Source organism: Malus domestica, chromosome 09 (assembly GCF_042453785.1).
Source record: "Malus domestica chromosome 09, GDT2T_hap1".
Classification (NCBI taxonomy): domain Eukaryota; kingdom Viridiplantae; phylum Streptophyta; class Magnoliopsida; order Rosales; family Rosaceae; genus Malus; species Malus domestica.
Genome location: NC_091669.1, coordinates 12,714,924 through 12,740,511, shown reverse-complemented (window position 1 = coordinate 12,740,511; position 25,588 = coordinate 12,714,924). Strand labels below are relative to the sequence as shown.

Below are 25,588 nucleotides of genomic sequence, written 5' to 3'. Positions count from 1 at the left end.
GTACCTAATACCGAACCGATCCCGAAAATTTGGTACGGGAATCGGTCTCACTTTTCATTTCGTTCGGTATTCCCGAACCGAACCGAAAAAAAAAAAATTATTTAATTTTAAATATATATTTGAAATTATAACAACAGTTCGATTTGGTTGAGATTTAATCTCAACCGTTGAATCCAAATAAATCCTTCACTTTCACTCTCTCGACCTCTCCTCGACCTTTCCTCGACCACACTCCTCAATGTCCACCCTCACTCAGGCACTCTCTCCACACCTCACCTCACACTCCTCGATCTCACCCTCACTCAGTTACACTCCTCGCCGATTTCTCTCCTCCTCCCACATCAGACAAGTGACTCACCCCTCACTGTGGAGCCTTCCCTCTCATCCCTCACCTCACTGTGCACCGATTCTCCCCCAAATCAGGTAAATTTTGGAATTAACTTAGGGTTTGAAATTTAATTTAGGGTTGGAATTCTAGATTAGGGTTTGTGAAATTTAGCACTTGGAAGATAAAGTATACTGTATAATGAGGGATTAGAGGTTGAAATTTAATTTAGGGCTTGAAATTTAGGGGTTGAAATCTAATTGCATTCGGAATTGGATTCCAGCTTTTGTTGCTTCATTACCTTATGTTGCTGTTGAAGACTGTTTATCTATTAGTTTGGCTATGAATAACCAAGTTGCATGCAATAATCACCCTGTTGAGAGCTTTACGGATCTTGCAATTTAACATTTGCATCTGGATGTGGAAAGACATTCTTTTGTGTTTTTCTTGGTAAATTATGAAACATTAGCATATATCTAGAATTTTTAGTGAAGGCTTAGACCCATAGCCAAGCCTAGAATTGTAATTTATGAGAGAAAAAAAAAGCATATGTAGTCGAAATAGCAATGACCTATTGTGCTGTTATCTTGCAGTATCTTATGTCCCTTTATGACCAGTTTTATAAGCTTGTCTGATGTACAGCCGAATCAGACTTTAATTTAACATTGATATACCCATATATCACAGTTAGAATTTTTTCAGGTCAACCTTCGTTTTGTTCAATGATGTTCTGCCAGTGTGGTTTCTGTGTTTGGTTCTTAGAACTTAGGAATACCTTGTGGCTGACTGCTTACCTCTAGATTCGTCTATTGCTTGTTTAGATTTGTGGATAAATTATAGTCTTTGCGCCTTCTCGTGTCTGTCTGTTATCAGTCTTCGATAATTTCCTTAATTCTAGTCATAGATGTGAGAAATAAAAATGCTAATATCGAACAAAATTCTGGTCAATATAGTTTTAATTTTCAACCCCAGATAAATGCATCGGTGCTTATACATCAATTGCCATCCATGTGTAAGTGCATAATACACTCATTTAAATAACCCCATTATGAGGAATACAACGTGGATAAGAAATAATGTTTTAGCATAAATTTTCTATGATTTTGCATCTCTGTTATTAATATTAGAACAGAAAAAAAATTTGGGCTTTCAATTGCTGGTTTTAACTAGTTAAAGGTCAAGAGTTATTTAGTTTTGGGATTCCTGAATTGTCCTGAAATCCCGAAACTATTTTGGGATTCCCGAAAGTTTGGTTTGGAATCGGTCTTGAAATTGGAATTCCCGAAAACTTTGGTTTGGGAATTGGGACAAAGGTTTCGGTATCCCATACCGAACCAGCCATAGAAATTACGTGTTGTTTGTGCCCTCTCTCATTTTTCTTCCCGTCCGTGCGTGCGTGTTGTGTGGTTCCAGCAGCTTCCACTTTTCACTTTCTTCTTTTCTTCTCTTTCCGTCTCTCTCATCCACTTTGGTGCCTATCTACAAGAATAAGGGCGACGTACAAAATTGCATGAACTATAGGGGTATTAAGCTAATGAGTCATACAATGAAGCTCTGGGAGAGAGTCATTGAGCATAGATTGAGGCAAGAGACACGGGTTTCGGACAACCAATTCGGGTTCATGCCAGGGCGCTCAACCATGGAGGCAATCTATCTCTTACGAAGATTGATGGAAAGATATAGAGATGGGAAAAAGGATTTACACATGGTCTTTATAGATTTGGAAAAAGCGTATGATAGGGTCCCAAGAGACATTCTTTGGAGGATTTTAGAGAAGAAAGGAGTACGAGTAGCATATATCCAAGCTATAAAGGATATGTATGAAGGAGCAAAGACTGCCGTAAGAACTCATGAAGGACAGACCGAAAGCTTTCCCATAACTGTAGGATTACATCAAGGCTCATCCTTAAGTCCTTACCTTTTTGCGTTGGTAATAGATGAGTTAACAGGACATATTCAAGATGATATTCCTTGGTGTATGCTTTTCGCAGACGATATAGTGTTGATAGATGAAACTCAGGAAGGGGTAAATGCAAAGCTTAACCTTTGGAGAGAAGTGTTGGAATCTAAAGGTCTTCGCCTAAGCCGATCAAAGACAGAATATATGGAGTGCAAGTTCAGTGCAAATGGAGGCCAAAACGAGTTAGGGGTGAGGATCGGAGATCAAGAAATGCCAAAGAGCGACCGTTTTCGTTACCTAGGATCTATCTTGCAAAAGAACGGAGAATTAGATGGAGATCTCAACCATAGAATACAAGCTGGATGGATGAAGTGGAAGAGTGCATCCGGCGTGTTGTGTGACCGCCGTATGCCACTGAAGCTCAAGGGAAAATTTTATAGGACGGCAATAAGGCCGGCGATGCTGTATGGCACAGAATGTTGGGCGGTGAAACATCAACACGTACACAAAATGGGTGTAGCGGAGATGAGGATGCTTCGTTGGATGTGTGGGCACACGAGAAAGGATAAGATTAGGAATGAGGATATCCGGGGTAAAGTAGGAGTAGCCGAAATTGAAGGAAAGATGAGAGAAAATCGGTTACGGTGGTTTGGACATGTGCAAAGAAGGCCTACTGACGCTCCAATTAGAAGATGCGACTATGGGACAGAGGTTCAGGGCCGAAGGGGTAGAGGAAGACCTAGGAAAACTTTGGAAGAGACTCTAAGAAAAGACTTAGAGTACTTGGATCTAACGAAGGACATGACACAGGATCGAGCACAATGGCGTTCTAAGATTCATATAGCCGATCCCACTCAGTGACTTGGATTTTCCAAGTCTCCAACCGAGAAGTTTTCCTCACTCGGGAAATTAAGGGAACACTACCCCAACCTACATGCTCCACTCAGAAAGCTTCAACATACAAGCTTCAACAAAAGAAAATTCAAAGAACTTAGCGAAGAAGGCTTTGGTGTATTTAACACAATACGTTGAAATGAAGGAAAGCTTATTTATTGATATCCCCGATAAGCTACAAATATGTACATATACATGAGTCAAAATAAACACACAAGAGGGAGCCTTCACAAAGGTTGCTTAGGAGAAGTCTCAGCAGTCGGTAGAGCCCCAGAAAGAGAAGGCACCGGAGGGGGATCATTTGGAGCCTCAGTACTGGACAGAACCCTAGAAAGAGGAGGCATCAGAGGTTGATCATTTGGAGCTTCATTACGCGGTACAGCCCCAGAAGACGAAGGCAATAAATGTCTTTGGAACAAACCCACAAATCTCTGATGATCAAGTAAAACCTGACCATCAGTTTCCTTCATCTGGTCAAGCTTCCTCTTCATGTTTGTAGCATAGTCATGTGCGAGCCGGTGCAACTGTTTATTCTCATGCTTGAGCCCTCTAATCTCCTGTTTGAGACTCATCACTTCAGCCGCCAATGATTCAACTTGGCGGGTTCGAGCAAATAGGCGTTGGGCCATATTAGACACAGAACCTGCACACTGAACACTAAGAGCCAGCGAATCCTTAACAGCTAACTCATCAGACCGTTTGGAAAGTAGTCTGTTATCTTTGGGAGTGAGAAGGTTCCTGGCCACCACCGCAGCGGTCATATCATTCTTCATCACGGAATCCCCAACGGTAAGAGGACCAGTAGGGGAGACGAAGGATGGGCGCCATATGTTGTCTGGAGAAGGCGGGGCTGCCTCTTCAACAAGGTTCAAGTCAAAACGACGGTCGGAGGGGCCAGACATTTTCAAAGGTGTTGAAGAGAGAAGAGGTCGGACAAATCAAGATCTTAGAAGTGCAAGAATGAAGCTTCTACTGGTGGAGATTCAAGTGTGCTTTAGAACTTAATGCCAGCCCCTATAAAAATCTGCACTCGACGGAGCTTCAGAAATCGAAGAGGCGCCTGCTCAGAAATCGAAGAGGCGTTTGCTTTCTCAAAAGCTGAGCTGCTTAGAGATCACGAGGGTTGATCTCAGAAATCGAAGAGGCTTTTGCTTTCTCAAAAGTTGGGCTGCTCAAAGACCACGAAGGCCGATCTCAGAAATCGAAGAGGCGCTCGCTTTCTCAAAAGCTGGGCTCCCCAGAGACCACGAGGGCCGATCTCAGAAATCGAAGAGGCACCTATTTTTCCAGCCTTGTCAGCACCTGTCACACGCACAATCAGCTTTGCGGAAATTATGGGCATTCTGTCGAAGACTTCTGGGGAAGTAGAAAACACATGAATCTTACTGTTCAATCACCCACTTCCCACACGCAACAATAGCTCATGGGTACCACAGATAACTTTGCCAAAGTTCTCTGCCAAAGTTGAGCACGTGAAGCTTGCAGCTCCCACTACATCGCTCTGACCAAGAAGGGTAAAAGAATAGCAAAGAAACAGCACTAACAAAGTTTAGACCCATAAATTTTGAAGGTCTAGCTACCATATTATTACCCACAAGGGTAAAGGAACAGTACCACTGCTGGATAATTGGAAAGTCCCTGTGTGTCAACCTCTGTGCTTCGTGGCAAGGTAGACTAGCAAACATGCCCAACCTTTACTCACATTCGAGAAAACACTCCCAACAAGATTGCTTGCTCCAAAATCGAAGAGGCACCGCCTTCCGAATCTCGAGAGCCAGACTCCCAACATGATTACTTTCTCAAAAATCGAAGAGACACTGCTCCCCGAATCTTCGAGAGCCAAACCCCCAGCATGATTGTTTTCTCAAAAATCGATGAGGCATCGTTCTCCGAATCAATCGAAGAGGCGCTCGCTTTCTCAAAAGCTGGGCTGCTCAGAGACCACGAGGGCCGATCTCAGAAATCGAAGAGGCACCTACTTTTCTAGCCTTGTCAGCACCTGTCACACGCACACTCAGCTTTGCAGAAATTATGGGCATTCTGTCGAAGATTTCTAGTGAAGTAGAAAGCACATGAATCTTACTGTTCAATTACCCACTTCCCACACGCAACAATAGCTCATGGGTACCACAGATAACTTTGTCAAAGTTCTCTGCCAAAGTTGAGCACGTGAAGCTTGCAGCTCCCACTACATCGCTCTGACCAAGAAAGGTAAAAGAATAGCAAAGAAACAGCACTAACAAAGTTTGGACACATAAATTTTGAAGGTCTAGCTACCATAATATTACCCACAAGGGTAAAGGAACAGTACCACTGCTGGATAATTGGAAAGTCCCTGTGTGTCAACCTCTGTGCTTCGTGGCAAGGTAGACTAGCAAACATGCCCAACCTTTACTCACATTCGAGAAAACACTCCCAACAAGATTGCTTGCTCCAAAATCGAAGAGGCACCGTCCTCCGAATCTCGAGAGCCAGACTCCCAACATAACTACTTTCTCAAAATCGAAGAGAGGGTAAAGGAACAGTACCATTGCTGGATAATTGGAAAGTCCCTATGTGTCAACCTTTGTGCTTCGTGGCAAGGTAGACTAGCAAACATGTCCAACCTTTACTCAAATTCGAGACAACACTCCCAACAAGATTGCTTGCTCCAAAATCGAAGAGGCACCGCCCTCCGAATCTCGAGAGCCAGACTCCCAACATGATTACTTACTCAAAAATCGAAGAGACACTGCTCTCCGAATCTCGAGAGCCAGACCCCCAGCATGATTGCTTTCTCAAAAATCGAAGAGGCATCGTTCTCCGAATCTCGAGAGCCAGATACCACAGACCACTTTTTCAAAGTGCTCTGACAGAGTTAAAACATGTGAAACTGACAGCTCCCACTACCGTGCTATGACCAAGCAGGGTAAAGGAATAGCATTACTACTTGTTGTTAGGGAGACGCCTATATATGTCAACCTCCATCCCCAACGGACAGGCAGACCTGCAAAAATGCTCAACCCTTCATCATATCTGAGAGGGCACTTCCAACGAAGCCTTTCGAAATATTCAGCTTTCTTTCCCCCCGATAATACCTCTGCAAACAAGCTATACTAGAGCAAGAATATCTCATATCATCAGGGTTAAAAGCAAGAGTATCCCATATCATGCTTTTTCCCTATCTTTTCCTTTGGCCTTGTTTTTACCTGCAAGACAAGGAGAAAGAGAGCAATCAGTCAGCACTTGGAATCAAGCTTCCAGCCAGGAACTGACTGCCTGGAACCCCTTACCTGATTACTTACCTGGCATTGCTCTCGAGTACTCATCTTCAACAACTTATGTTTCCAAGGAAGATTCCGCATCTGCTTGAGGAACAGATAGGGCAAGTGCGAAGGATACAAGGAAGCATGTGGAGACAAGCGTAACAGCACACGTGCCGATACATCCATTACTCTGTCAAAAGCAAAAGTATCCCATATCAGCAGGGTGGAACGTACTCTAGATTTGATGGACTTGTTTTGACCCTCAAATTCTTCAGTCGGCCTTATACTCTGGAGGAAACCAGAAAACCCTCCAGCTCAGTTCAAGAATAAGCCTGTGGAAAGTTACTTCTTCAAAAGCAAAAGTATCTCATATCATCTCTTCTCATTTTTCTTCTCTTTATCCTTCATGCTGTTGCAAGATGGGGAGAAGGTGAACAATCAGTCGGAGCTCTGATTGCTTACCTTGTCTGTCACCTCTTTCAGCAGACCCCCTAGCTCGGCGACTTGGGGGACTCCTACTACATGGTTTGTATCGCGCTTGACCAAGCCTGAAACTACAAGTAAGCTTCAAGTGAAATTGATACATTACCTTGTGCATCTCCACCAGTTAAAGATACCACCCCTGGATGGAGGAAAAGTACTTCCAGAGAAGATGCCACATCTACCTATGAGACAGATAAGGCAAGTCAAGACGACACACCACTCCGATACTTAGAAGTTTCGTGATTACGAGATCATTCTCCCACAATATTTCCTAATGTCATTTGTACTAAATCATTCACTTGTACTCACTAAAGGAGAGCTTGAACCTATGTACTTGTGTAAACCCTTCACAATTAATGAGAACTCTTCTATTCCGTGGACGTAGCCAATCTGGGTGAACCACGTACATCTTGTGTTTGCTTTCCTATCTCTATCCATTTATATACTTATCCACACTAATGACCGGAGCAATCTAGCGAAGATCACAAAAAGCGACCGTTTTCGCTACCTAGGATCTATCTTGCAAGAGAACGGAGAATTAGATGGAAATCTCAACCATAGAATACGAGCTGGATGGATGAAGTGTAAGAGCGCATCCGGCGTGTTGTGTGACCGTCGTAGGCCACTGAAGCTCAAGGGAAAATTTTATAGGATGGCAATAAGGCCAGCGATGTTGTATGGCACAGAATGTTGGGCGGTGAAGCATCAACACGTACACAAAATGGGTGTAGCGGAGATGAGGATGCTTCGTGGGATGTGTGGGCACACGAGAAAGGATAAGATTGGGAATGAGGATATCCGAGGTAAAGTAGGAGTAGCCGAAATTGTAGGAAAGATGAGAGAAAATCGGCTCCGGTGATTTGGACATGTGCAAAGAAGGCCGACTGACACTCCGGTTCGAAGATGTGACTACGGGACAGAGGTTCAGGGCCGAAGGGGTAGAGGAAGACCTAGGAAAACTTTGGAAGAGACTCTAAGAAAAGACTTAGAGTACTTGGATCTAACGGATGACATGACACAAAACCGAGCGCAATGGCGTTCTAGGATTCATATAGCCGACCCCACTTAGTGGGAAAAGGCTTTGTTGTTGTTGTTGTTGTATTGTGCATGGCTCGCCTTCTCTATCTCAAAAACGAAAACATCTCATAAACTTAGCCTTCCCTCTCACAGCTCCCGTTCGGATTCGAAGAAAATTTTGAAACCCAGAAAAAGCTTGGTGGGTTTCTTGGTGAGTTCTCCGATTTTAGGAAAGATTGATGGGTTTGGTTTCTGGGTTCTCTTTTATTTGTAGGAATTTGTTATGATTTTAAATTTTGAAATCTGGGTTTTGTTTGTTGATTGGGATAAATTCTGATCGGGGAAGCCCCTCTGCGTTTCTCGCTTCTCATCTCTCAAATCAATTCTCTCTCTCTTCCAGAAACAGATTCTACTTGCATATTCAGAGTCCCTAATAAACTTGGCAGGGACAATGAAAATGCTTTTGTCCCACAAGTGGTTTCAATCGGGCCGTATCACCACGGAGGAAAAAAAGTTGCAAGCCATGGAACAAATTAAGCTAAGGAATTTGCAACGCCTGCTCAGTCGCAAACTAACTCCGGGCACCAGTTTGGTGAAGTTTGTCAAAGAAGTTAGAAGCAGAGAAAAGTTTCTTCGTAGCTGCTATGACGAAGAGATTGATCATCTGAGTAGCGATCAGTTTGTAAAAATGATGGTGGTCATTGGTTGCTTTATTATACAACTTATCCGCGAATACCGTCGGGAAGACGAGGATGATGATAATGTTTTCAGTATGCCAAAGATGTGATGAATTGAATTGCAGTTGAGGCACCAATAGTCTCCAGCCATATAAAGTAATGGACACGGTGAAACAAAGTAACTATCTGTGGGATTTTCTCTCACCTTTGTGTCTGTAGGATTTCAAAATCCAATCTTTCACTTCCATTAGTAATTATTTGTCAAATCCCCTATTGGTTTCTGATATTTTTACTCACTTGGTAATTCACGGCTTCAATAAATCCACCTTTTTTTCTTACCCCTTTGCTTATTGTGGAATCTGGGTTCTGTTTTTTTGGGTTGATTTTTTTATTGATTAATTGGTTTGTTGCAGGTTAAGAGTGGCCGAGCTTCGGAAAATAATGGTAGAACTCCGACTGGTGCGTTATGCTTATTGCTTCTCTCTGTTTCACTTACAATTTTAATAAGCTTCTTATGCTGAATTTACTTTGATTATCCTTTTACGAACTTCAAAATTGAAATTAATCTTCCTTTAAATACTAAATTTTACTAACAGAATTAAATTACATTAATATCAGATTCTAATGTACAGAGTAATCTGATGTGAAAAAGAATATCAATCTGTATAATCATTATAGTGATTTTTAATGTACAAACATAATATCAAATATATGACACTTAATATCTCACCTTTATGTGAATAGTTTTCAATTTTCAAACCATAAGATTACACACCAATTATATTCTTTGGAAGAATAGCACCTTTGAAGGTATTCAGTGTCATATGTTGTGAGGTATTAACTTTCCATTGATTTTCATGTCGTGAGCATATATTTTTAGTTGGAGTTAGAAATTCCTTTCAGTCAGGTATTTAATTTTCTATTTTCAGACCAGATCATTTGTTCATATTTATTGTATTGTCAATGCAGTGTTTTATGTTTATAAATTTGCATGTGATTTTTTTTTTTTTTTGTTTTTTGGTTTTTCCAGGAAAAGAAATGCAGAAATGGAAGGTTCTCCCCATCTTAAAATGAAATGAAAACGTGTGATTGAACTTGGAGCAGGGTGTGGAGTAGTTGTGTTAGGTCAGTTCCTTCTGTTTATCACAAATTATGTCAAATTTAATCTACATGGCTTTTTATGCTGTTCGTCCTTATCGATTTTTCTCTCAGGCATGGCATTACCGGAGGTGTGACGTGGTTACGACAGATCAAGTGGGGCGGGTAATATAAACTTTTATCAAAAGTTGATTTGTTATTTTTTTTTGGATGCTTAATTTCATCCGGAAACAAATAATGTTATCATTACCAAGTGGTACAAAGAGTATTTTAAAGTGTTTTTTAACCAATCTATTGTCGAGTTTTCTGGCGGGTTTCTTATTTTATTCTCTGTTGTTTTGCAAGAAACTAGAGCCTTTCCATGCTCGAGAGTTCCACAGGTATGTCATCGCTCTTTTACATATTTTTGCTTTGATTTCCAATACGAGGTTAAGGCCTTTGATTTCCAACAAATTTTAGTTAGGTAATTTGATTTCCCTCAAAAGACATAAATTATGTGTTTTCTTTTATCATTTTGTTATAATATTCAACCCATTTCAATTTAATACCAACCGAATCCTAATTTGTTCAATTTCTTTTCGTCAAGCTATTGAGTGTGGTTGTTTTCCGTTCTCTTCGAGGTGAGATAAAGTTTATATTTGTAGATATATGTATCTTATCTTAACAACAACCATGGGGTTGCTAATGACTTTTTTTTTCTCTAAATTTTTTGTTTTTTTTCAAGTGCTTCTCAAGAATTTAATCCTTTTTGTCACTATTTATATTGCAGAAATTACAAGTTATTTTTTTAAGTTGTTAACTTACTATTTAAACTTCAATTTTCCAGCCCATTACAAAAATTTGCTAGGCTTTTCAGTGTTCCTGGTGCTGTACGTCCATTGACGACCAGGGTGGACTGTGCATCAAAGATATGTATCTTTGTGTGTCCATCTACTTACCCTTTTCGAACTTTATACTTCTCGAGTGAAATGGTAATTTAATACCATTTAATTTCTTAAACTTACCGTTTATCGTTGTAAAAGACGGTCTATTTTCTGAGCATTATAATGTCTGCGTTTACACATTATCCAACTTGCTTCCAAGAAATTAAGATAATTAAATGCATGTATAGAATTTTATTTAAGGGGAGAAAGAATTTTGAATTTTAGTCTTTATTTGATTCTTCTTAAATATATGTATAATTCAAGGAAAGAACATGTATGCTTCTTTGGTGGATTTGATTCAAATTGGTGGATTTCAGTAAGAAAGAAACTTTAATCTTTTCTTTCGGTTTTAAGAACTGAAATGGACATATAAGAGTATTTTTCTTTCCAAATATAGAAAGTTTGGAATGTAGAATGAGATTTTTAAAGTGCCAATAACAATTAAAGTGCCAATAACAATTAGGTTTGTAGTTTATGTAAAGCTAAGGAGGAGAGTGTAAATCACATCTTTCTTCATTGCTCCTACTCGATCCAACTATGGTGGAAACTGTTTCAGGAGGTTAAAGTAAGTTGGGTCATTCCTAAAGGGTGTTTTGAGCTACTAAGCACCAATTTTAAGGCACTTGGAAAAGGGAAAAAATCCAAAGCTTTGTGGGGTTGCCTGGTATCGGCAATTTTTTGGAATATATGGTTGGAACGCAACAGAAGGATTTTTGAAGACTATACTGGAGTGGGGGCAGAAGTACTTTGGGGGAGAGTAAAATATTGGGCATCTTTTTGGGCTTCGGTTACTAAAGAGTTTAATAATTGTTCTCTATCTCAAATACTGTGGGATTTGTTAGCAGCAGTTAAGTGAGCTAGGTCTAGAATTGGCTACTGTAGCCAAATCCTATTGGGATTTTCCTTTCTAATTTGTTGGTGGACTTCTTATCCACTTCTGTGTTTTTCACTATTCTTTAATAAAATTGTTTCTTCTCAAAAAAAATAACAATTAGGTTTGGGACTTGAAGATTTCTAATCATTTGACTTAATTTTGTTTTCACTTTTATAAGTTTTTCCTGTAATTTTCTGTAATAAAATGATTGTTTTGTTGCAAAAAGCAGGGCCACTCTGTTTAGGACTTGAAGATTTCTACATTTACTAGGTTTATCTTCAACTTCAGGTATTTTGTTCCATTGATGACTTACAGTCAACTATAACTACACGGTTTGGTTATGATTGTTCAAAGTTTCAAGTCATTGTACCTAAATTGAAACAATTTACTACAACACAACCTTTTTTATATTTTAAACATAATTTTTCATGCATTTTTTAATCCCACAGCAATGCGCTGGTAGTACTTTCTAGTATAGGCATAAACATGCTCCAATGGCAACATTATAAACAAATCGGGCCTCACGTCTCTGTTTATAATAAGGTAATCTATGTAGAGGAAAAGAACAAAAATAAAAGATAAAAATAGATGTTAAAGATGAAATAAAATAAAAAATGTGCCTACTTGGTTTGCTTATTCCATTAAAGTGAGACTCTTGGTACGTAGGAGGAGAAATCTGTATTTTTAGAGAAGAGCCTCACTGCCACAATTGGTACAGAGATATAACTTTGAAATACTGTTCACGTGGTAATGTGATTCCGTTCGTGCTGCATGCATCCCTCACGTTTTTTATTTTTATTTTTATTTTTATTTTTAATAATAGTGAATCCAAAGCTAGCTGCATCATGAGAGCGTGACCCTTTTTTCTTTTTCTTTTCTTTTCTTAAGGGACACTTCAGACTTTGCCTTTTGGTCGACATCCCTTCTCTGCTCTAAGAAACAAAGAAACAAGAAGTTCCATTAAAGCAAATTAAGAAACAAGCGACTTCCATCTTCAGGAAAAGCTGAAAAGTGTGGATTGACGTTTCGAATTGGACCTGAACAAATTCACGAAGCCAAGTTCTTAACATGAGAAGTACAGACACAGTGATATTAACAACAGGCATGACCAACAGAAAGCTGGTAATATGCGTATATGAATTTGGTAGTACACGAAAAACGGCTTTTGATTTAGTGATCGTAAAGTGAACCTGCAACCGTAGAAGAGACATTTGGATAGACACAAGTGATTTGGGATTACTTGGAATTTTTCTGGGTTTTTGTTCTCTTTTCCCCAATCCTTGTTGTGCTTGGACTTCGAGATTTCAGAGGTGTTGGGAGTTACCAAGTCCTGGCGGCAGGGGAGATTAGGCTGGGGAAGGAGGAGGTGCCGGGGAGACATAGGGCTGGGTTACTAGTGGGATTGAATTTCAGCTTGTATGGGATCCGGGGCATGCCTTTTGCAAATTAAGCTATGTAGCTGTTGCGTTAGTTTTCTCCTTCCGTTCCAAGTGGATGAGGTTAGACCATGATGAGTTTGAGGTATTTGTACTGTCAGACGAACAAGGGTTTACCTTCAGTTCTGAAATATCCCTTGTTGAGTTCTTAGATGGTGCTAATGTATATGTGGTGGCAGGATCATTTGCAAGTTTTGGGTTACCTATTTTAGTAGCTTCAGAACTTGTCAAGGAAAAATATTCTTGTTATTTTCAGAAGGTTCTCTCTATGGCTCTTTATCTAGCAGTGGGTACGTACAGAGCCATTGGATGGTCTTTTCACTATAACTTCAAACCCATTCAAAATGGAGACATTTGAGAACATGTTGGTAATTTGGGTAACACAATCTACTGCTCGATTTTTACTAGATGGCATGCATTACCATGGTGTGCTGAACATGGCATTTCTATCGGCTTCACATAGGCTTTTGCAAGTTATAGAGGTTATTTCTAAGTACATGAGTCTATTTGTAGCTTCCTATGTTGCTTATGCAAATCAAATCCATGTGGTTCTTGCCTTCTATATTGACACCATTGGTATAATAACGGATTTTGGCAAGCATTTTGATGGTGAGGAGGATGTGTCATGGTGCCACTTCAATGCTACATGCAATGTCGACCTTATGGCAGCCTTGTTTGTGGATCATACGGCTCATATTCATGTAATGGAGAGGTTCTTGGCTGGTCCTACTACTTCCGTGGCTCCTGCTCAGGTTCTACCTCCAATACCCATACTTGTTCATTGTTTGGTTTTACACTTTCATAAGCTGGAATCAGATCATATCTCTTTGGGGAGGAGAAATCAATTGCATGCAAAATTGGTTGACTGAATATTTTGTTTGCTGCCACATGGTTCATGTCATTGATCACATGGAGTGAAGTGTTGAGCTGAATTTGTTTTGTAGCTGATCTTTTTCGTCATCATGCCAAAGTGAGAGTTACCTTCGCAAATATGAGAGCCATACTAGAATTTGGAAGATGGTTCCCTCTGGTGTACAAGGAAATTATTACTAATGGCTGGAAATTGTATTATGGTCGACATAAATGTGACCATAACACTCTTCTGTTTTCTCTAGCTCTGGTGAACATTGTTCATATTCTAAATGGCGAGGGAATGCATATATTACTTTCATGGGGAGGATACCAGGGATCAACAGAGACAGTGGATGAGAACTGCTAATCTGTTTCATTTCTTCACCTTTCCAAATAGCGAGTCTGTAATATGGTTTTTTATGGATGATATTTCATGTACGGCTTGGATCAGACCTCATTTGTTGCACTACTTGAAGAACTATCAAGTTGTTCAAGTGAGAAACCTCTCAAATGGAAGTTCTAAACTTGGTTCAGATGTCAATGATTCCATAAGTCAACCATGGAACTCCTCAATTGGTGGGAGATTTCTTTTTTGCTACTAGTTGGGCCGTTGTTGCTCACACTACATGTCACCAAAAGGCTACGACAATCTTTTCTTTTGCCTGATGTTGTGCAATCTGGTGCACTTTCCCTCCTATCTTCCATTGTTTGTTTCAGAAAATCATTTGGACATACATTTTTCTTCTTCTGGGATACTAGACGGGATACTAGACTACAATGGGGTATTGTTCATCATGGTTAAACTGCAGCAATCCATTGTGGAGTTGTTCTTTCATGTCACAATGGGACCTTTCTTCTAATTTCAGATGGCTACATGCATGGTCCAAACTTACACTATATTGCTCCATCTGGAAATTTTTGGCACTGCCATACAGAAGCTAATATTTGACATGTTAATGGCACACGGTTTGAAAAATTGGCTGCTTTCTTTCCTAAACTGTTCCAATCTTCTTTCACAGTTTGAGAGGCTTGAGGACAAGCCTCATGTTAAGGGGGGATGGATTGATGCGGCTCTATGCTATTGGGCTTTGGTTAGGACTAGATAAACTACCTATTGTTATTACTATCCACTAGGCCTATTACATAGGTAATACCATTAGGTCTGTCAGCACCTCAAACCCTACTATCCTTGAATGTATTTAAACTTCTTTTCTTATGTAAAGAGGACTATGAATACAACAACAACAACAAAGCCTTTTCCCACTAAGTGGGGTCGGCTATATGAATCTTAGAACGCCATTGCGCTCGGTTTTATGTCATGTCCTCCGTTAGATCCAAGTACTCTAAGTCTTTTCTTAGAGTCTCTTCCAAAGTTTTCCTAGGTCTTCCTGTACTCCTTCGGCCCTGAACCTCTGTCCCGTAGTCACATCTTCGAACCGGAAAGTCAGTAGGCCTTCTTTGCACATGTCTAAATCACCGGAACCGATTTTCTCTCATCTTTCCTTCAATTTCGGCCACTCCTACTTTACCTCGGATATCCTCATTCCCAATCTTATCCTTTCTCGTGTGCCCACACATCCCACGAAGCATCCTCATCTCCGCCACACCCATTTTGTGTACGTGTTGATGCTTCACCGCCTAACATTCTGTGCCATACAACATCGTTGGCCCTATTGCCGTCCTATAAAATTTTCCCTTGAGCTTCAGTGGCCTACGACGGTCACACAACACGCCGGATGCACTCTTACACTTCATCCATCCAGCTTGTATTCTATGGTTGAGATCTCCATCTAATTCTCTGTTCTCTTGCACGATAGATCCTAGGTAGCGAAAACGGTCGCTTTTTGTGATCTTCACTAGATTGCTCCGATCATTAGTGTGGATAAGTATATAAATGGATAGAGATAGGAAAGCAAACACAAGATGTACGTGGTTCACCCAGATTGGCTACGTCCACGGGATAGAGGAGTTCTCATTAATTGTGAAGGGTTTACACAAGTACATAGGTTCAAGCTCTCCTTTAGTGAGTACAGGTGAATGATTTAGTACAAATGACATTAGGAAATATTGTGGGAGAATGATCTCGTAATCACGAAACTTCTAAGTATCGGAGTGTGGTATCGTCTTAACTTGCCTTATCTGTCTCATAGGTAGATGTGGCATCTTCTCTGGAAGTACTCTTCCTCCATCCAGGGGTGGTATCTTTAATTGGTGGAGATGCACAAGGTAATGTATCAATTTCACTTGAAGCTTACTTGTAGTTTCAGGCTTGGTCAAGCGCGATACAAACCATGTAGTAGGAGTCCCCCAAGCCGCCGAGCTAGGGGATCTGCTGAAAGAGGTGACAGACAAGGTAAGCAATCAGAGCTCCGGCTGATTGTTCACATTCTCCCTATCTTGCAGGCAGCATGAAGGATAAAGAGAAGAAAAATGAGAAGAGATGATATGGGATACTTTTACTTTTGAAGAAGTAACTTTCCACAGGCTTATTCTTCAACTGAGCTGGAGGGTTTTCTGGTTTCCTCCAGAGTATAAGGCCGACTGAAGAATTTGAGGGTCAAAACAAGTCCATCAAATCTAGAGTACGTTCGACCCTGCTGATATGGGATACTTTTGCTTTGACAGAGTAATGGATGTATCGGCACGTGTGCTGTTACGCTTGTCTCCACATGCTTCCTTGTATCCTTCTCACTTGCCCTATCTGTTCCTCAGGCAGATGCGGTATCTTCCCTGGAAACATAAGATGTTGAAGATGAGTACTCGAGAGCAATGCCAGGTAAGTAAGTTCCAGGCAGTCAGTTCATGGCTGGAAGCTTGATTCCAAGTGCTGGCTGATTGCTCTCTTTCTCCTTGTCTTGCAGGTAAGAACAAGGCCAAAGGAAAAGACAGGGAAAAAGCATGATATGGGATACTCTTGCTTTTAACCCTGATGATATGAGATATTCTTGCTCTAGTATAGCTTGTTTGCAGAGGTATTATCGGGGGGAAAGAAAGCTGAATATTTCGAAAGGCTTCGTTGAGAGTGCCCTCTCAGATATGAGGAAGGGTTCAACATTTTTGCAGGTCTGTCTGTCTGTTGAGGATGAAGGTCGACATATATAGGAGTCTCCTTAACAACAAGTAGTAATGCTATTCCTTTACCCTGCTTGGTCATAGCACGGTAGTGGGAGCTGCCAGCTTCACATGTTTTAACTCTGTCAGAGCACTTTGAAAAAGTGGTCTGTGGTATCTGAAAGCTGATGTTGCGTGTGAAGATTACAGACAGCTTTATCCAAGGAGATCCGGCTCTTGCAGTTGGGAAAGTGTTGCCTCTTCGATTTTCGAACAAGCAATCCTATCGGGGATCTGGCTCTCGAGATTCGGAGAACAATGCCTCTTCGATTTTTGAGAAAGCAATCATGCTGAGGGTCTGGCTCTCGAGATTCGGAGAGCGTTGTCTCTTCAATTTTTGAGAAAGTAATCATGTTGGGAGTTTGGCTCTCGAGATTCGGAGGGCGGTGCCTCTTCGATTTTGGAGCAAGCAATTTTGTTGGGAGTGTTTTCTCGAATGTGAGTAAAGGTTGGGCATGTTTGCTATTCTACCTTGCCACGAAGCACAGAGGTTGACATATAGGGACTTTCCAATTATCCAGCAATGGTACTGTTCCTTTACCCTCTCTTCGATTTTTGAGAAAGTAGTCATGTTGGGAGTCTAGCTCTCGAGATTCGGAGGACGGTGCCTCTTTGATTTTGGAGCAAGCAATCTTGTTGGGAGTGTTTTCTCGAATGTGAGTAAAGGTTGGGCATGTTTGCTAGTCTACCTTGCCACGAAGCACAGAGGTTGACACACAAGGACTTTCCAATTATCCAGCAGTGGTATTGTTCCTTTACCCTTGTGGGTAATAATATGGTAGCTAGACCTTCAAAATTTATGTGTCTAAACTTTGTTAGTGCTGTTTCTTTGCTATTCTTTTACCCTTCTTGGTCAGAGCGATGTAGTGGGAGCTGTAAGCTTCACGTGCTCAACTTTGGTCAGAACTTTGGCAAAGTTATCTGTGGTACCCATGAGCTACTGTTGCGTGTGGGAAGTGGGTGATTGAACAGTAAAACTCATGTGCTTTCTACTTCACCAGAAGTCTTCGACAGAATGCCCATAATTTCCGCAAAGCTGAGTGTGCGTGTGACAGGTGCTGACAAGGCTGGAATAGTAGGTGCCTCTTCGATTTCTGAGATCGGCCCTCGTGGTCTCTGAGCAGCCCAGCTTTTGAGAAAGCAAGCGCCTCTTCGATTTCTGAGATCGACCTTCGTGGTATTTGAGTAGCCCAGCTTTTGAGAAAGCAGACGCCTCTTCGATTTCTAAGATCGACCCTCGTGGTCTCTGAGCAGCCCAGCTTTTGAGAAAGCAAACGCCTCTTCGATTTCTGAAGCTCCGTCGAGTGCAGATTTTTATAGGGGCTGGCATTAAGTTCCAAAGCACACTTGAATCTCCACCAGTAGAAGCTCCATTCTTGCACTTCTAAGATCTTGATTTGTTCGACCTCTTCTCTCTTCAACACCTTTGAAAATGTCTAGCCCCTCCGACCGTCGTTTTGACTTGAACCTTGTTGAAGAGGCAGCCCCACCTTCTCCAGACAACATATGGCGCCTATCCTTCGTCTCCCCTACTGGTCCTCTTACCGTTGGGGATTCCGTGATGAAGAATGATATGACCGCTGCGGTAGTGGCCAGGAATCTTCTCACTCCAAAAGATAACAGACTACTTTCCAAACGGTCTTATGAGTTAGCTGTTAAGGATTCTCTGGCTCTCAGTGTTCAGTGTGCAGGTTCTGTGTCTAAGTCTTTTCTTAGAGTCTCTTCCAAAGTTTTCCTAGGTCTTCCTCTACCCCTTCGGCCCTGAACCTCTGTCTCATAGTCGCATCTTCTAATCGGAGCGTCAGTAGGCCTTCTTTGCACATGTCCAAACCACCGTAACCGATTTTCTCTCATCTTTCCTTCAATTTCGGCTACTCCTACTTTACCCCGGATATCCTCATTCCTAATCTTATCCTTTCTCGTGTGCCCACACATCCAACGAAGCATCCTCATCTCCGCTACACCCATTTTGTGTACGTGTTGAGGCTTCACCGCCCAACATTCTGTGCCATACAGCATTGCCGGCCTTATTGCCGTCCTATAAAATTTTCCCTTGAGCTTCAGTGGCATACGGCGGTCACACAACACGCCGGATGCACTCTTCCACTTCATCCATCCAGCTTGTATTCTATGGTTGAGATCTCCATCTAATTCTCCGTTCTTTTGCAGGATAGATCCTAGGTAACGAAAACGGTCGCTCTTTGGTATTTCTTGATCTCCGATCCTCACCCCTAACTCGTTTTGGCCTTCATTTGCACTGAACTTGCACTCCATATATTCTGTCTTTGATCGGCTTAGGCGAAGACCTTTAGATTCCAACACTTCTCTCCAAAGGTTAAGCTTTGCATTTACCCCTTCCTGAGTTTCATCTATCAACACTATATCGTCTGCGAAAAGCATACACCAAGGAATATCATCTTGAATATGTCTTGTTAACTCATCCATTACCAACGCAAAAAGGTAAGGACTTAAGGATGAGCCTTGATGTAATCCTACAGTTATGGGAAAGCTTTCAGTTTGTCCTTCATGAGTTCTTACGGCAGTCTTTGCTCCTTCATACATATCCTTTATAGCTTGGATATATGCTACTCGTACTCCTTTCTTCTCTAAAATCCTCCAAAGAATGTCTCTTGGGACTCTATCATACGCTTTTTCCAAATCTATAAAGACCATGTGTAAATCCTTTTTCCCATCTCTATATCTTTCCATCAATCTTCGTAAGAGATAGATTGCCTCCATGGTTGAGCGCCCTGGCATGAACCCGAATTGGTTGTCCGAAACCCGTGTCTCTTGCCTCAATCTATGCTCAATGACTCTCTCCCAGAGCTTCATTGTATGACTCATTAGCTTAATACCCCTATAGTTCATGCAATTTTGTACGTCGCCCTTATTCTTGTAGATAGGCACCAAAGTGCTCGTTCGCCACTCATTTGGCATCTTCTTCGTTTTCAAAATCCTATTGAAAAGGTCAGTGAGCCATGTTATACCTGTCTCTCCCAAAACTTTCCACACTTCGATTGGTATATCGTCTGGGCCTATTGCTTTTCTATGCTTCATCTTCTTCAAAGCTACAACCACTTCTTCCTTCCGGATTCGACGATAAAAATAGTAGTTTCTGCACTCTTCTGAGTTACTCAACTCCCCTAAAGAAGCACTCCTTTCATGTCCTTCATTGAAAAGATTATGAAAATAACCTCTCCATCTGTCTTTAACCGCGTTCTCTATAGCAAGAACATTTCCATCCTCATCCTTGATGCACCTCACTTGGTTTAGGTCCCTTGTCTTCTTTTCCCTTGCTCTAGCTAGTTTATAGATATCCAACTCTCCTTCTTTGGTATCTAGTCGTTTATACATATCGTCGTAAGCCGCTAACTTAGCTTCTCTCACAGCTTTCTTCGCCTCTTGCTTCGCTTTTCTATACCTTTCACCATTTTCATCAGTCCTATCCTTGTATAAGGCTTTACAACATTCCTTCTTAGCCTTCACCTTTGTTTGTACCTCCTCATTCCACCACCAAGATTCCTTTTGGTGTGGGGCAAAACCCTTGGACTCTCCTAATACCTCTTTTGCTACTTTTCGGATACAACTAGCCATGGAATCCCACATTTGGCTAGCTTCCCCCTCTCTATCCCACACACACTGGGTGATTACTTTCTCTTTGAAAATGGCTTGTTTTTCTTCTTTTAGATTCCACCATCTAGTCTTTGGGCACTTCCAAGTCTTGTTCTTTTGTCTCACTCTTTTGATATGTACATCCATCACCAACAAGCGATGTTGATTAGCCACGCTCTCTCCTGGTATAACTTTGCAATCCTTACAAGTTATACGATCCCCTTTCCTCATTAGAAGAAAATCTATTTGTGTTTTTGACGATCCACTCTTGTAGGTGATCACATGTTCTTCTCTTTTCTTAAAGAAGGTGTTGGCTAAGAAAAGATCATATGCCATTGCAAAATCCAAGATAGCTTCCCCATCCTCGTTTCTCTCCCCAAAACCATGGCCACCATGAAAACCTCCATAGTTGCCTGTCTCCCTGCCCACGTGTCCATTTAAATCTCCTCCTATAAATAACTTCTTCGTCTGAGCAATTCCTTGCACCAAGTCTCCAAGGTCTTCCCAAAATTTCTCCTTCGACCTCGTATCCAACCCTACTTGAGGTGCGTACGCACTAATCACATTGATAAGTTCTTGTCCTATTACAATCTTGATTGCCATGATTCTATCTCCTACCCTCTTTACATCTACAACATCTGGTGTCAAGGTCTTGTCCACGATGATGCCAACACCGTTTCTTGTTCTATTTGTGCCCGAATACCAAAGTTTAAACCCTGAGTTTTCTAGATCCTTTGCCTTACTACCAACCCACTTAGTTTCTTGTAGGCACATAATATTTATCCTTCTCCTCACCATAACTTCCACTACTTCCATAGATTTTCCCGTTAAGGTTCCTATATTCCACGTTCCTAAACGCATTTTGCTCTCTTGAACTCTACCCTTCTGTCCTAGCTTCTTCACCCTCCCCCGTCTAATAGGTTCAAAGTACTTCTTTTGTGTGTCCCGTGTAAAGTTGATAGGAGCATATGCTCCCAAACAACTTTGAGTGGAGTCGTTCGAAAAGAAGTTTCTATGGCCCCCTTGCTCATTTAACACTGCATCCGGGTGCCGATGGAGATACAGCGACCCTTGCTCACTTATCACTGTGCTCGGGCCACACAGCGCGCCACTTACGGGTGACGCCCTAGCTTTAGCGCGATTTTGTTCTGGATTCATTTTCATAAGGATTCGACGTGATCATGGAGTGCCGGCTGTCGACTACCTGACGCCCTCCCCCTCCTCCTTTATCCGGGCTTGGGACCGGCAATGTAAGATAAACTTACATAGGCGGAGTTGAGGACTATGAATGAATATATGAATTTACTTTGATTTCTTTTCTATTTTTGCATTTACTTTCTTACAATTTCCCTTTTATCATGTCTAATCCTATCAAGTATATAGACATGATTGCTTTTGCGCCACCCGCATTGCCTTCATGTTCGATTAAAACAAAGTATCGATAATTATTGCATGGCATTACCTTTATTTATGGATTTGGTTTCTTATTTAGATAAGATTTATATCTCTCATATTGACGGGACAAATTAAAAAGAGTATAACATAAAATAGGCCTCAAATGATTCAGTACGGATAATATGTAGACTTGGGTGCAGTAGTGCTCATAACCGCTAAGGATCTGTAGATCCTCACCCTCTTAAGATTGCTGATGTGCAATTTGGCGTGCCAGAACTGAGCCCTCGGGCAACTGTGTGACGTAACATCGATGCCCCATCGTGCTCAATGGGGCACTGCCTCCAGTCCCAAAAATCACATTAATCAACCAGATGGCGAATTCTCCGATAAGAAAAGCACCGGCGATGCCGGCTGTTATTCCCGCCATGAGTACTAACAAGGCATTGCCAGTGACCATGGATGCGAGGGCAACTCCAACAACTTCTCCTATCATTGCACCACCAATTGCTGCTGCAGTCGTTACAGCGTCACGTGCTGCGGTTTGAAGTGGATTGTCTGCTGAATATATGTCCCATACTAAAATTCCTGCAGCAAGAATAAGAACAGCTATGCCAGCAGCTCCAAAAATCTTTGAATACGCAGTTACATCAATATTTGCCCGTCCGGATTTAGATATGATTGTGCCGTACACCTACATACATAGGAGCAAGTGAAGTATATAATATAGAAACAAGTTAAGAATGTTGAAAATCACACATCGATAAGTTGACCAAACAAATTACAATATATAGTAGTAAATAATACTAATAGATGGTTTCAGTTTTATGTACGTACGTACACTGAGGTCTTTTGTAGTGGCTAATGCAAAATTTCATGCTCGTAGAAAATTAATTAAGGTTTGAAGTGGATTAATCCAAACGTCTGTAAAAAAAAAAATGCATGTTTTCCATACGTTTTGTAAAAAAATATGTGTTGTCCGTCCTGAATCTATAGATGTAGAATATAATTACTAGAAAGTAAAAAGCCCCTAATGCATAGCAATTACTCTACGAGTGAGGACTATTATCGAAAAATTAAAAAACAAAAATTGAAGTAGAGTTGTAAATTTGCAATAGGGTAATGTTAAGGAAACTAAATTTGTAGACAAAATGTTGTAAACTAAATGTTATGAAAGTTGATGATTAGACTATTACTTAACCGTTGATATACATGTTCATTTATGTTGGTGACAAGTCATTTAATTTAGAAATTTTGTCTACAAATTTAGTCTCTTTAATATAAATTATCCTAAAAATAGCAATAGCAATCCTTACCTTTATCTTTTCAAAATCTTCAAGGTCTGCGAAACGACGTCTTCCGTATCCAAGCTCTGTCTGATACCTGCATGAATGGTGAACCCATTAAAATTATTAAGAGACTAATGTTAGATCAAAGTAATTGTAGAATTTGTCAGAAAAAAGAAAGCAAAATTAGAAATTGTTTAAGCAATTTTTTTGGTCAAACAACTATTTGAACAAAATTAATTATTCTTGAATTTTGGAACTACACACATATGGGATTCCTGCTAAGAAGGGGTCCGTATGTGTTTGTGATTATATATATAGCTAATACACACACACACAACATACACACATACATACTTCTGCACTAGTTCTTCAAACGTCTTGCCGGTTTCCTTGATCCATCTGGAGTATTGGCGTGATGCGGGACTTTGACTACCCCTGGCGATCTCCAACGAGTCGTTCCTGAATTTGTGAGCTTCTTTTGCCAGCTCTTCCATATTGGTCACTTGATCATCCAGCTTACCACTGAGTTCATTGACATGCTTTTTAATCTTGTTTACGTAATCCATTCGCACATAAAAGTTTTTCACGAACTGGATTGCATGGTTGGCAGCGTTTTCAATATAACCGTAGATGTCGTGAGCAATAGAAGCCCGAACCTTGTCGCCGTGATCAAACCAAGGCTCCAACGTAGTAGCGCTATCCAAAAGCCTTATCGCCGATTCATAACAAGCTTTGGAATCTTGGAGGTATTTCGCGAGTTTGGCTTCGTATTCGAACTGGATATTCTTAATGGCCTCAGCTTCTTGGTAGTAAAGTATACGAGCAAGCTTGCGCAGCTGCTCAGGACTGAGATAGGTAAAGTGATTAAATTCCGCCTGAGCCATATGACGGAGGAGGAGGAGGAGTACAACAAAGGTGGTAGTAGGAGTACTAGTAGTAGTGCAAGTCTTTCTAGGTAGGTGGATGCTTAGCTTAGTTCAAAGTGACAAGTTAGCCTATTTATAGTGAAGAAGTGGTCGGTACTTACCTTTTTGCTTCTCACAAGTACATTCTTGTTTAACGATGTTTGTTGTTTTTGTTTGATTTATTCAATATAACATCCATATATAAAGAGGAATGCGTATGTGAGACACTAAAAATGACGTATGTTTCATGTTTTTGTGGATAACAATTTTAAAGAGGCTATATTAGCCATATTTGAAGATCCCGAGTCTCTACATTTACTTGTCGTACATGCTATATTTAGATCATTTTAATACTCTAACAATTATAATTAATTAATTAATTGTATTTCCTTATTTTCTACATTGACATTGTTGGTAGTCTATTGTACCTAACTACAACAAGGCCGGATCTAATGTTCTTAACAATTATAATTAATTAATTAATTGTATTTCCTTATTTCCTCCATGGGGGAACCTATTTGCCCCCCCCCAACTTACGATTAATGAATTTTTACCATCCAAACTTCACGATTGGAACCGTTCACTATTTATCATTATTTAAAAATCATATATGCAAAAAAAAAAAAAATTGAATTTGGAGATCTTTAAGCGATTTATACGCAAAAAACAAATCAACGGTTCATCATGAGAATGCTACTTGTCCCCAAGGCTATTGATTGGTTTAAGAAATATAGATGACTAAACGACAATATCAACGAACTTTCTTTCTCTATAATCCACCTCAATGTCAATATCAACCGTTGATGTGAAACCAAAACGTTATTCACGTGATAGAGATTCCATGAACGAGAGGGAAAATTCAAGATTGTGGAAGATTATTTCAGCTTTACTGGCGATTCGCGGCCAGCCTCGTTTTGCTTCTGTAAAATGGGTCAATTGAGGGAGATTTTCAAAGTTTGATGCACTGGTTCTTTCAGTTTTTGCCTCGTTCAAAACGGGTCATTGAGAAAGATTCTCAAAGTGTGATACACGAAGTGAGCTGTTTCCTTGTAGTTTGGACTTGTCTTCTTTCTTCCTGTTTAGCTGTTTCGGCCTTGTGGTTGTCTGTATCTCTACCCTTTGTGGCCTGTGGTCTTCCAGATCATCAATTTTCAAAGTTTGATGCACTGGTTCTTTCAGTTTTTGTCTCGTTCAAAATGGGTCATTGAGAAAGATTCTCAGTGTGATACACGAAGTAAGCTGTTTCCTTGTGGTTTGGACTTGTCTTCTTTCTTCTTGTTTAGCGGTTTCGGCCTTGTGGTTCTCTGTATCTCTGCCCTTTGTGGCCTGTGGTCCTCTGTATCTCTGCCCTTTGTGGCCCGTGGTCTTTCAGATCATCAAATCAAGCAGCCCATGTGGGCTAATTCAAAATGAATTAAATTAAACTATTTGAACGAAATTATATCTAATGAGTTCATGAATGATGCAATGAATAAGGAGTTTATTCAACGGGGATTTTGGTAGTTTGGTGTTCATCAATTCCGTTAATTATTAACTTGAGATTTATGTATCTTAG

The 25,588-nt window shown here is 40.7% G+C and overlaps 1 protein-coding gene and 2 long non-coding RNA genes across 13 annotated transcripts; 2 read left to right on the top strand and 1 right to left on the bottom strand.

Moving 5' to 3' along the window:
• Positions 1-213: 213 nt before the first annotated feature.
• Positions 214-12,545, top strand: LOC139188258 (uncharacterized). Of its 11 annotated transcripts, XR_011571586.1 has the most exons (9): positions 224-423; positions 8,955-9,000; positions 9,572-9,666; positions 9,754-9,804; positions 9,985-10,019; positions 10,226-10,259; positions 10,466-10,610; positions 11,666-11,724; positions 12,325-12,545. It is a non-coding gene; the product is annotated as an uncharacterized lncRNA (long non-coding RNA). The 11 variants fall into 11 exon arrangements; XR_011571588.1 differs by lacking the exon at positions 10,226-10,259 and having other exon boundaries at positions 9,992-10,019; XR_011571579.1 differs by lacking the exon at positions 10,226-10,259.
• A 938-nt stretch (positions 12,546-13,483) lies between these two features.
• Positions 13,484-14,052, top strand: LOC139188259 (uncharacterized). Its single transcript, XR_011571590.1, has 2 exons — positions 13,484-13,624; positions 13,817-14,052. It is a non-coding gene; the product is annotated as an uncharacterized lncRNA (long non-coding RNA).
• A 7,858-nt stretch (positions 14,053-21,910) lies between these two features.
• LOC103454422 (uncharacterized) lies at positions 21,911-24,186 on the bottom strand. Its single transcript, XM_008394014.4, has 3 exons — positions 23,483-24,186; positions 23,156-23,222; positions 21,911-22,533 (listed from the first exon to the last, which is right to left on the bottom strand). Exons 1-3 carry the CDS (start codon positions 24,010-24,012, stop codon positions 22,084-22,086), a joined length of 1,047 nt encoding a protein of 348 aa, XP_008392236.2. The 5' UTR covers positions 24,013-24,186; the 3' UTR covers positions 21,911-22,083.
• Between the last annotated feature and the right edge of the window lie 1,402 nt (positions 24,187-25,588).

What these genes read in the sequence shown, in the direction of transcription:
- LOC103454422 (XM_008394014.4), bottom strand. Translation starts at nt 24,012, where the DNA reads ATGGCTCAGGCGGAATTTAATCACTTTACCTATCTCAGTCCTGAGCAG. An exon ending in TTTGAAGAACTAGTGCAGAA is followed by an intron (nt 23,223 to 23,482) that starts GTATGTATGTGT and finishes CCATTCATGCAG; the next exon opens with GTATCAGACAGAGCTTGGAT. An exon ending in AAGATTTTGAAAAGATAAAG is followed by an intron (nt 22,534 to 23,155) that starts GTAAGGATTGCT and finishes CTATGTATGTAG; the next exon opens with GTGTACGGCACAATCATATC.